We start from the raw sequence: 12,123 nt of genomic DNA on the forward strand, positions 1-12,123 counted from the left end.
TACATATTATAACCTTCTAAACTACCCTATGAGGTAACATCAATAACTCCATTTGAGGGGCTGGAGCGATAGCACAGCGGGTAAGGCGTCTGCCTTGCATGCAGTTGACCCGGGTTGATTCCCAGCATCCCATATGGTCCCCTGAGCACCGCCAGGAGTGATTCCTGAGTGCATGAGCTAGGAGTAACCCCTGTGCATCGCCACGTGTGACCCAAAAAGAAAAAAAAATCGCTCCATTTGATTGATAGAGAAACTAAGACTCCTTTCCAAATCCTCAACAAAGGAAAAGGAAAAAACAGGAATAAACCAAATAAGTTCTTAATAAACAGTCCTTGTTCTTTTTATTTTTTAAGCCACACCTAGTAGTGCTCAGGGCTTATTACTCAGGGATCACTCCTGGAGGGATTATAGCAAAAATCAAACTTGGGTCAGACAAGAGTAAGGCAAGCAACCTACCCATTGTACTACTTCTCTAATACCTCACTGGTTCTTTTTTATTACTTCTCAAAGGAGTTTTATAAGTAAAATATGAGTACCATTTTACAAATTACCATACAGTCTAACATTACTAAAACTGGGATTTTAAGTAAAACAATTTTAACTATGGAATAGTTAAACAGCATGGGGAAGACCTAGGTTTGATCACTGCCACCTCATGGGTCCGCAAAAAGAGCCAAGGGAAGCACCTGAGCAATGCACCGAGAGCAGCCTCTTAAGCACCCCCCAGCTGTGGCCCAGAAACCAAAACCAAAATAAAACAAATACACCGAATTTACAAAGCAAACTGTGACTATATAAAACTTTTTTTTTTTTAATTTTACTGAATCACCGTGAGTTAGTTACAAGCTTTCATGTTTGGGTTGCAATCACAAAAGATCAAACACCCATCCCTCTACTAGTGTACAATCCCCACCACCAAAACCCCTGTACATCCCCCCTTTCCCATCCTCCCCCTGCTTCCATGGCAGACAATATTCCCCATACTCTCTACTTTTGGGCATAATGGCTTGCAACACAGACACTGAGAGGTCATCATGTTTGGTCCATTATCTACTTTCGGCACGCATCTCCCATCCCGACTGATTCCTCCAGCCATCATTTTATAGTGATCTCTTCTCTATTCCATCTGTCTTCTCTCCTCCATTCATGAAGCAGGCTTCCAGCTATGAGGCAATCCTCCTAGCCCTTGTATCTACTGTCCTTGAGTGTCAGCCTCATGTGATGTTATTCTATACTCCACAAATGAGTGCAGTCCTTCTATGTCTGTCATTCTCTTTCTGACTTATTTCACTTAAAGCTAATTATTTTTAATGATATATGAGCATTTAGGTGTGATTGGCTACCAATAATTTACAACTCTTATTTGGTTTCCTTCTTGCTTTTTAAAAGAAACCTAAAAACTATCAGTGGGGCCAGACCAATAGTGGGTAGGGTCCTGTCTTACATATGGATGAATAGGTTCAATGCCCAGCCTCCCATAAGATTCCCCAAGCCCACCAAAAGTGATCCCTGAGCAGAGAGCCAGGAATAAACCTAAAGCATCACTGGTGTGACCCAAACCACATCCCACTCCCAACAACAACAAAAATAGGGCCTAAGAGAGAGGACAGTGAATAAGGTGCTTTTCTTACATTCAACCAAGTTTGATCCCTAGAAGCACCACTGCATGTGGTTCCTCAAGCCCTTCTAGAAGTGATTCCTGAGCAAAGCCAGGAATAATGTACAGCTGGATATAGCCCAAAATAACAAAGGGGAGGGGAGGGGAGGGAAGGGAAGTGGTCAAGAGAAGGGATAGGGGAGCCTCAAGGATTGAATCCAGACCCCCTGAATGAAAAAAAGCACTATTCAGTCCACTGAGTTATCTATCTCTCCAGTCCAGTACTAAGTTTAAACATAACAAGTATATATATAAGTATTGTTAGATGATCTGGAAATCATCTAAAATTAGATTGGGATGAGTTATACAACTCTGTATTTATTAAAATAATCCTAGCCTAAATACTTAAAACAGTTGAGTTTTATCAATTATACCTCAATAACATTATTTTTAAAAAATGTGGGGAGTAGCCAGAGTGGTAGGGCACTTGCTATGCAATCAGCTAGGTTCAATTCCTAGCTCCTCATATGGTCTGCCACCAGGAGTGATCCCTGAGTGCAGAGACAGGAATGAGCCCTAAGTATTGTAAGGTGTGGCTCGAAAACAAACAAAAATGTGGAAATAGACTGGAGAGAGAGATAATGCAGTGAGTAGGGTACTTGCCTTGCCAACTCGATTGGAGCATTACCAGAATTCCTGAGTGCAAAGCCAGGAGGAAACCCTGAGCATCACTGGGTATGGCAAGAAAGAAAAAAAAAAAAGTGAGGAGCAAAGCTTTTCCTAGAATAAATTTATATGAAAAACTTACATGAGAGAATTCAGGTTGGGTTGGGATAGGAAGTGACCCAGGAGTGAAGACTGGCGTGCTCTGAGACACTGGTGTTGAGGCTTGTGGTGATATAATGGGCTCAGCTGGAAGAGGAGGATTTTCCATCTCCACTCCTGGAAATTTCTTCTGAAAAGACTCTCCTTCTTCAGGTAACACTGACATATCCATCAGATCATCTAGTTTAAAATGAGAAAAACAAATTGAGAAATAAGTACTCACTGCAATATCACTGAAAACAATATTATAACAACAGCCAGTCAGTCGTAAACAAAAGTGACAATCTCCAGAGTAGCTAATAAAATTAATGCAGATTAAATCCTAAAAATGTAGCAGTAGCAATACTTTTCTCCCCCCCCCCCAAGGACAGGAATATATACATAAAGAGAAAGAAAAATAGAGAGAGACAGAGACAGAGACAGTGAGATAATGAGACACAGAGACAGAGAGACAGAGAGATTGGAATGGCGTTACTTTTCTGGAGTTACCCATCCAACCACATGAAATGTTACTTGACTCCTCTGAGACTCTTTTCCTAATTATACCTCAGTTTTCACCTTTTTTTGTTCTGTTTTTCCACCTTTTTTTCTTTTTTGCAGTGGAGTTGGGAGGGCCACACCTCCCCCTGGAAAGCATCACGGGAAGGAGCAACTGACTATGCTCAGGACTTACTCCCAATTCTGCAACTTAGGGATTACTCCTGGCAGACTCAGAAACCATGCAGTGCCCAGGACTGATTCATGGCTAGCATCTTAGCCACATCTTAGCCACATCCAGTCTGCATGACCAGAATTTTTTTTAAATGGATTCAGTTTTAATTTTTATGAAAGAGATCACTAAACATATGTTTTCAATAAAGTTAGCCCAATTAAAAGCCTAAAGCTGGGGCCGGAGCGATAGCACAGCGGGTAGGGCGTTCGCCTTGCACACGGCCGACCCGGGTTCAATCCCCGGCATCCCATATGGTCCCCCAAGCACCGCCAGGAGTAATTCCTGAGTGCAAAGCCAGGAGTAATCCCTGAGCATCGCTGGGTGTGACCCAAAAAGCAAAAAAAAAAAAAAAAAAAGCCTAAAGCTAATCTCAAGAGAAAACAGTCAAACATGAACTGTGCAGCAAAAGAAATTCTAAGATTAAGTGTTGGCATGGACAAATTACACTTGATTAACAGTTCAATATTACTCTTTTTATATCTCAAAAGCTGAGGAGCAAATTCTCATAGAAGGCAAATATAGAACTGACAAGAACATAGGCTATGCAGGTCAGAGATGTGGATCAGTGGTAGAGCACTTCCCTTCCATGTGTGAGATCCTTAGATCCAATTCCCAGAAAACCCTGCCCACCCACCAACGCCACTGCAAAAAAAAAAAGAAAATATCACAAGCTCTGAAAACAGATGCTTAAGTCTGAATCCTCCATCTCTACTTCTTTATCCTAAAAATGGAAATAAAATATTTAATTCTTAAAATTGTGAGGATTCAACTAAAAAAAAATAGCAAGCTAGAACCCCAAAAAACAAAGAATTAACTAGAACCAACAACAAGCACATAGAAAAGAGCTCACCTTTTCTCCCTTCTTGCTCTGTAGGACTGCTGGGGACGATAAAAGGTGTAGACTGGAAAGCATCAGGGGAAGGAGCAACAAGATCTGAAGAATTCCTTATATAAAGAGAGAATCACAGTTTATTTTACAAGCCAAAGTTCTGTGTTTCTGTATTTGTTTTTACTTTTTATTTTTTTTTGGGGGGGGAAGGATAGGTACTCAGAAGCTACCTTGGTTCTGTGCTCAATGTCCGATTCTTACAATGCTCAAGGGACCAGAGTGTAGGGACAGAAGTAGGGTCAGCTGCATACAAATGCAAATCAAGTATTTGGGGGGGGGGTCACACCCAGCGATGCACAGGGTTTACTCATGGCTCATGCACTCAGGAATTACTCCTGGCAGTGATCCGGGGACCATATGGGATGCTGGGAATCGAACCCAGGTCAGCTGCGTGCAAGACAAACGCCCTACCCACTGTGCTATCACTCCAGCCCGCAAATCAAGTATTTTAACCTCTATTATCTCTTCAACCCTGTTTTCACTCTATCACCCAGGTTTTTGGGTTTGGGGGCTATACACAAAGTACTTGGGGTTTACTCATGGCTTTGCACTCCTAACAGTGCTTAGGGAGAGCAAACGCAATGCTAGGACTCAAACTAGGGTCAGCTATGTGCAAGGCAACCACTTTAACCCCTATACTATCTCTATGGCCACAAGCCTTGCTTTCACTTTTTTTTTTCCTTTTTGGGTCACACCTGGTGATGCACAGGGGTTACTCCTGGATCTGCACTCAGGAATTACTCCTGGCGGTGCTCAAGGAACCATATAAGATGCTGGGAATCGAACCTAGATCAGCTGCGTGCAAGGCAAATGCCTTACCCACTGTGCTATCACTCCAGCCCCTTGTTTTCACTTTTTAATAGCAAAAATAACCAAACCATTCAATCAAATACTTATATAACTGTTTCTAACACCAGACATACAAGGCAAGTGCCTTAACCCCTTTAATATCTTCCAGCTCTCAAATAGGAACTTTTTAACAGACAAAGAATAAAGACTTATTTTAAGAAAAAGTGAATGGGGAGGATGGGAAGAGAGATAGTACGGCAGGTAAGGTGACTTGTGTGTAACTGACCCACTTTCACGATTTAGCACCCAATATGATCATCCAAGTCACATCAGGAGTGACCCCTGAGAAAGACCTAGGAGTAAGTTCTGAGCACCACTGGATGTGGCCCAAAACACAAATTAAAAAATTTATAATTGAAAAACAAATTTAAGAGGCCAACGAAACAGTACAGCAGGTAAGGGCTTTTCTTTCACTCAGCAGACCCAGGTTCATCCACAGCACTCCACATGGTTCCCCCAAAGCACTTGAGGAGTGATCCCTTAGTACAGATCCAGGTGTAAGCCCTGAAAAATCAGAGTGTGCCCAAAACACCAAAGCACAAATAATAATAATAATAATAATAATAATAATAATAATTTTTTTTTTGCTTTTTCGGTCACACCCAGCAATGTACAGGGGTTACTCCTGCCTCATGCACTCAGGAATTACTCCTGGCAGTGCTGGGGGACCATATAGGATGCTGGGAATCGAACCCAGGTCGGCTGCGTACAAGGCAAATGCCCTACCCACTGTGCTATCACTCCAGACCCATGAATTTTTTATAAACAAGAGAAAGTGAATTATCAGACCCACAATATCATGACTGAAAACAGGATGAGGGGCCAAAGAGAAAGGGCAATAGACTGAGCACATTCTTTGCAAGCAAGAGGTCCAGGTTCAATCCTTAGCACCATACAATTTCCTGCACTGTGGGAACAACCCTGAGCAATGAACCAAGACTAGGCCCCAGTATCACAGGATATGGCTCCAAAACCAAAAAAAAAAGAAAGAAAAAAAAAAGGGAAAGGAGGTAAGAAAACACAATTTTTAATGTATTAATTTACCCATAGGTTTAAGACATTGATTCGATGCTCTGAATAATGTACAAAGGTCATAACTCTATTTATTTGTCTTGGGGCCACACTCAGCAGTACTCAGAGTTTACTTCTGGCTCTGAGCTCAGGGGTCACAACTGGTGGTACACAGTGGACCATAGGTGGTGCTAAGGATAGTATCCAGGCTGGCGACGTGAAGGCAAAGACCCTACTATACTATCTCTCTAGCCCAGGTCATGTACTTTTACTAAAATTTTTTTTGAAAGGTAAGCCTCTAATCCATAAAGAAGCCCAACTACTGTCAACTCTAACAGGAACAAGAGTATCCCTCAAAATTCTGGAGCCAAAGTCTACCTTTGGTGTTAAAAAAAAAAAAATTCTGCACTTGGCACCAACTATTTCAGGTTTACTCACGTAGAAAGACTCTCCTGAACAATGGACCGTTGGCCAGAAAGCTGCAGAAGGTGCAGGGTAGTGGCTGGTGTGGAAGCCAGAGAACACATGCCTTCTTCCCTTGAAGGTGTAGCACAATCTTCAGAAGCTACTAAAAAAAGAAAAGAAATTTCAACCACACTTTTATTTAGTAATGTACCATTATCAAAAGAGGGTAGAAAGTTCCTTCACCATAATATAATTCATGGAATTCCAGCTAACACAGCTCTCAAGTAACCATAAAACACTAGACTCACTTTACTAAAATTACAGATTTACTTAAGAAATCTGGGGCTAGAACGATAGCACAGCAGTAGGGCGTTCGCCTTTCACACAGCCGACCCATGTTTGATTCCTCTGCCCCACTCAGAGAGTCCGACAAGCTACTGAGAGTATCTCGCCTGCACGGCAGAGCCTGGCAAGCTACCCATGGCGTATTCGATATGCCAAAAACAGTAACAATAAGTCTCACAGTGAGAGATGTTACTGGTGCCCGCTCAAACAAATTGATGAGCAACTAGATGACAGTGACAGTGACTTAAGAATTAACAAAATGAAGGGTCAGAAAGATACACAGTGGGAAGGCACTTGCCTTGCACATGGCTGAAATGGTTCAATCCCCGGAACCCCATGTAGTTCCCTCAGCCTGATTCCTGAGTGCAGAACCAGGAGTAACCCCTAAGCAACACCAGGTATGGCCAAAAAAAAAACAAAAGCAACAACAAAAAGAATTAACAAGAACTCTTTTTTCTCTCATGACCACATAATCAAAGCTTGAAGAAGTAAAGTCAAAATACTTATTCCCCTGCTTAACTCTCTACTTGTTTCTGAAGCTTCAATTATAGAGCAGTAAGTAAATGAATCTTTTCATCCCAAAATCTAAGGTGAAGCAAAGAGAATAAAAATACTAATGTTTTAGAAAAAGAGTATCTGAGTATATATTATGGATTTGTAATATGAAGAGTCTCCTATTGTTCCCGTCTCTGTAGTAACAGATGTATCAACTGTATTAATCCCAAATATTAAGGATTTTCATAAAAACACTACTGATTTAGTGAGACCAAAGAAGGATTCTTGGCAAACCTTCTGTGAATGTCTTGCACATCAACCTACATCACTGCATAGTAAACCTTTTCCTCTCTTTTCACAACCAACACATTCTATCTTGCTATTTTAGCAGCTTCTAATTTTGCAGCAAGTGAAGATGAGAAAATAACAAAATGTGGAATAAATACCATTCTAGTTTTCTAATTTTTATATTCTATTAGACAACTTCCTATTGTGGTAGAAAAATTATGTGTGTTCACACACACATATAAAATAGCCCAGGTAAATATGAAAAGTGTTATCATGTTCAGATTTTAAGACCTGGGTTAGAGAGATAGTACAGGAGGTAGGGCATTTGCCTTGCATGAAGCCAACGCCAATTTGATCCCCAGCGGTCTCCTGAGCACAGCCAGGGATCACTCCTGAGCAGAACCAGAAAGAGTCCCTGAGTACCATTGGGTATGGTCCCAACCCAAAATAAAACTAGTAAGATTTCAAGGCTGGAGCAATAGCACAGTAGGTAGGGCATTTGCCTTGCACGCGGCAGACCCGAGTTCGATTCTAGCATCCCATATGGTCCCCTGAGCACCGCCAGGAGTAATTCCTGAGTGTAGAGCCAGGAGTAACCCCTGTGCATAGCCAGGTGTGACCCAAAAAGAAAAAAAAAATACTAGTAAGATTTAAAGACCTATAATGATAGAAATAGCTTCTCTGTCCATAATAATAAACTTACTACAAACACTTATTATTCCTTAATTTTTTTATTCCCAAAAGAGAGAACATTATGTTAAGATATTAAACAGCAATAGTTCCCTCAAACTCCATTTCTAATCAGTTAGAAATACATTTTCCTTCCAAATCACCAATTCTGCATGTCTTGATACTGTATTTATTTATTTATTTTTGTTTTTGTTTGGGGGATGCACCCTGTGGTACTCAGAGCTTGTTCCTGGCTAGGTTTTCAAGGAATCACTGACAGAGTTTGAGGGAACACATAAGGTGCCAGGGATCAAACCCAAACCAGCTGGGTACAATGTAAGCATCCTACTGGCTGTACTATCTCTCCAACTCCCTACTTTTTATTTTTAAGCAGTCTTCTTTACTCATGCCCTGAAGAACTGCCATTTTATTTAGCTCTGTTTGGTTTGGGGGTCACAACCAGCGGTGCTCAGGGTATACTACTAATTTTGTGCTCAGGTAATCACTCCTGGCAGGACTCAGGGGATAATATGCAGTGCCAAGGATCAAATAAGGGTTGGCTACATGCAAGAAAAGCACTTAACCCCTGTCAGTATTATCTCTGCCCCATTTTACATACTTTTAAAAGTGCCTTCTAGGGGCCAGAGCAATAGTACAGAGGGTAGGGCATTTGCCTTACACTCGGTTTACCCAGGTTAGATTGTCAGCAATCCCATACGGTCCCCTGAACACTATCAGGAGTAATTCCTGAGTGCAGAGCCTAGAGGCAGCCCTGAGCATCACCAGGTATGGCCTAAAAGCAAAAACAAAAAATAATAATAATAATATAAATAACTAAAGTGCCTTCTAACTTTAATAGTAATCTCAAAACAGAAATAAAGGTCAAAGAGATAGTATAGGAATAAGGCACTTGTCTTGTATGTGGTCACCCTATTTTGATCCCTGGCACCATATATGGTCTCCCAAGCACTTCCAAGAGTGACCCCTGAACACAGAACCAGAAGTAACCCTGAACCCACTGTGCATGTCCCAAACTGCCTTCACTCCCCTCAAAAAAAGAACAGAAATAACAGTCCAGGTTTTTAAAGAAGAATTATAGCAACTAACCATTCTTTGTACCTGTTTTACTACTCTGGTCAAACAAGTCTTCCTGAGTTGACAAAACCCCAGGCTCTGGTGACTTCTGAATCTGCAGTCCACTTTCCAGAAGTTCTTGAGCAGATAGCTGTTCTTTTTCTTCCATCGCAAGAGATACTTTGGGACTAGTAGGCATATCCTCTGACCTAGGAAATTCAAAACCAGGAAAGAAAAGCTGTTAAGTTCAAATGTTTGCATCCTTTGGAGGGCAGTATTCAGGGTGCTCAGGAGCCACACCCAGTGTTAGACGTTCTGACTGGAAGGAGTGGACAGTTTAATATCAGAGGTCCTTTCAATCCCCTTGACCTAAAGTCAACAGTCACTGTTAAACTGAGTGTCTTGCCTTAGAAAGATCAACTAACAGTCAACTTTGGTCAGGATGCCTTTCCCCACTGTTCCTATTAAAGGAAGTAATACAACAATAGTATGTTTATTCATCACCTCTGCCAAATTAAAAGCATCCACTTTTCCTCTGTGACATCCAAACTTGAGCTACTGAACAAGATGATGTTCTATGGGATACAATAATCACCGTATGCAAAGCTGAGGTAAACTGCCAATTCATACCAAGTTAAGAACCAAAAAAGCTTAAAAAAAGATTATCTGTCTGTGAGTCTCAGAAATAAAGCTCTCAAAAGACAGCAATATAGAAAACATGCTGCAGAAATGACTCCAGACCCCACATCAGGCTGTCTCATTTGGGGCAACCCAGAGTGGGGCAGGTGAGTTCACCTCCCCACCCTAACAGAGCCCCAGAAGCTGAAAACGTGCCCCAATAACTGCCATGCTCAAGGTCACTCCCCACAGGCTTGGGTGAGCCTAACAATGAGTGAATCTGCTGTATAACCATATTTTTAATTTTAGAATTCCTGGAGTGCATGGCCACATCTCATACTTTACACCAATGATGTACCAAGAGCAGCATATCACATTTGACAGGGTTTAAAGCCGAAGGCAACCAATCTCAGGGGGGAAATATAAATATATGCAAACAAGGCTCAACCTTTAACAGCATGTTAGTAATCTCTTATACAAGGGCTTAATGGCTCCAAGGTGAAATACAACAATCTTCACACACTTTCCTCTAAGGAAACTTTATTGGATCATTTTTAACAGATTACTCATAACAAGCAATACAAAATAATTATTTCGGTTCTGTTCTGGGGACAGGGTTTGAGGTTCAGGATGGAAACATTTGAAATCAGGTGGTGGGAAGGTATAATGGTGATGGGATTGGTATTCTAATATTAAATGTAATAAATTATTGTGTACAAATTTATCATCATCATCATCATCATCATCATCCCGTTGATCATCAAATTTCTCCAGCAGTCTCAGTAATGTCTCCATTCATCCTAGCCCTGAGATTTTAGAAGCCTCTCTTTACTTGTCCTTTCCAATGGTGTCACACTGGAGCCTCTTTCAGGGTCAGAGGAATGATACCCATCATTGTTACTGGTTTAGGCATATGAACACGCCATGGGGAGTTTGTGAGGCTCTCCCATGTGGGCAGGAAACTCTCAGTAGCTTGCCAGGTTCTCCCAGAGGGAGAACTAGGCTATAAGAGGTCACACAGCTGCAAAGCAGCTGCACGCTTCCGGGAGCTTGATTTTATAGCAACGTTATAAAAATTTAAAAAAAAAAGACTACCTGCCTACAACTTGTATCATAAACTACCAAATGCAGGATATTTGAAAAACCAAAACAATCTGGGTGCATATCAAGTACAGAAACAGTAGACTTTCACATACAATTCTTGTGATTCCTCATTAGAAAGGCTAGGAAGTCCTCTCACAAAGAAAAAGTCCCTCTAAGGCCTGGGAGAAAAGCTCAAATGTGTCCAGTGCATGCTTTTTTGTGCTAGAGCACCAGATTCTATCCTGGCACTTCATGATGCCCCAAACACTGCCAGGAGTGACTCCTAAGTACCTTGCCAGGTTAGCTTCCTAGCACTGCCAGGTATGGCCCAACAACAAACAAAAACAAGTACTTCTGTGGGAAAAGATCAGAAGGAAAGAGTGATAACCAAAGATTAATGAACCATGCATGACCCACTAATGACAGTAGCAGTAAAATGACTTTCCTAAAGATGAGGACATAATGAGAAATTATTTTTTTGTGTGTGTGGGGGAACTGTGCTAAGGGCTTACTCCTGGCTTTAGGTTTAGGAATCACTCCTGGCAGCCTCAAGAGACCATATGGGCTACTGGAAATCAAACCTGGGTCAGCCACATGTGCAAGGTAAACACCTTATCCACTGTACTATATCTCTCTGGCCCCTATAATGAGAATCATAATCAATATTTCTACTGGATCAGAAACATCCAATATGAGGGAAAAGTGAACAATTTCTAAAATTATGTATGCCTGCAAAGTAAAATTAGCATAATCCTATTGTAGGATAATCATAAACAGGCTTTAGAAAGAATTCAGGGCCAGAGAGATAATACTACAGACAGGGCACTTGCCTTGCACACAGTCAATACGGGTTTAATCCCCAGCATCACATATGGTCCTCCAAGCCAGGAGTGATTCCTAAATCCAGAGCGAGGACTAAGGCCTAAGGGGGGAAGGGGAGGAGGAGGGGGAGGAAAGGGGCGGGGGAGGGGAGGAAGGGGGAGAGACAGAGAGAAGGGGGCGGGGAGAGAGAGTTTACCTTGCAGGTAGGAGATTTTGCTCTTCTGCCAGATTTACATCCTTACTGGGATGTGCTACCAAAGGGATATCTTTGTTGAGTTGTTCTACCATGGGGATAGCTTCATTAGATTGCTCTTCAAGCTTCACTGCTTAATGTTTTAAAAGGAAAGAAGGATTTTTTAATAGAAATTTAGAATATCTAATGGAAATAACTTTGATAGACTACTTGAAAATACGTAGATATCATTCCAAAAAAGGAAAATA

The 12,123-nt window shown here is 41.4% G+C and overlaps 1 protein-coding gene across 13 annotated transcripts in view; it reads right to left on the reverse strand.

Moving 5' to 3' along the window:
• Positions 1 to 12,123, reverse strand: part of TP53BP1 (tumor protein p53 binding protein 1) — a 76,429-nt gene that overhangs the window by 46,011 nt on the left and 18,295 nt on the right. For 6 of the 13 annotated variants that reach the window (XM_055130651.1, XM_055130649.1, XM_055130644.1 and 3 more), the window contains exons 7-11: positions 11,879 to 12,008; positions 9,193 to 9,368; positions 6,322 to 6,451; positions 3,985 to 4,079; positions 2,406 to 2,602 (exon numbers count right to left, since the gene is read on the reverse strand). In XM_055130651.1, coding sequence (XP_054986626.1) covers positions 2,406 to 2,602; positions 3,985 to 4,079; positions 6,322 to 6,451; positions 9,193 to 9,368; positions 11,879 to 12,008 — 728 coding nt within the window. The remainder of the gene's footprint in view (positions 1 to 2,405; positions 2,603 to 3,984; positions 4,080 to 6,321; positions 6,452 to 9,192; positions 9,369 to 11,878; positions 12,009 to 12,123) is intronic. The other 7 variants (XM_055130656.1, XM_055130654.1, XM_055130647.1 and 4 more) reach the window with 4 other exon arrangements.

The sequence above is a fragment of the Sorex araneus genome, chromosome 3, assembly GCF_027595985.1.
Source record: "Sorex araneus isolate mSorAra2 chromosome 3, mSorAra2.pri, whole genome shotgun sequence".
Lineage (NCBI taxonomy): Eukaryota > Metazoa > Chordata > Mammalia > Eulipotyphla > Soricidae > Sorex > Sorex araneus.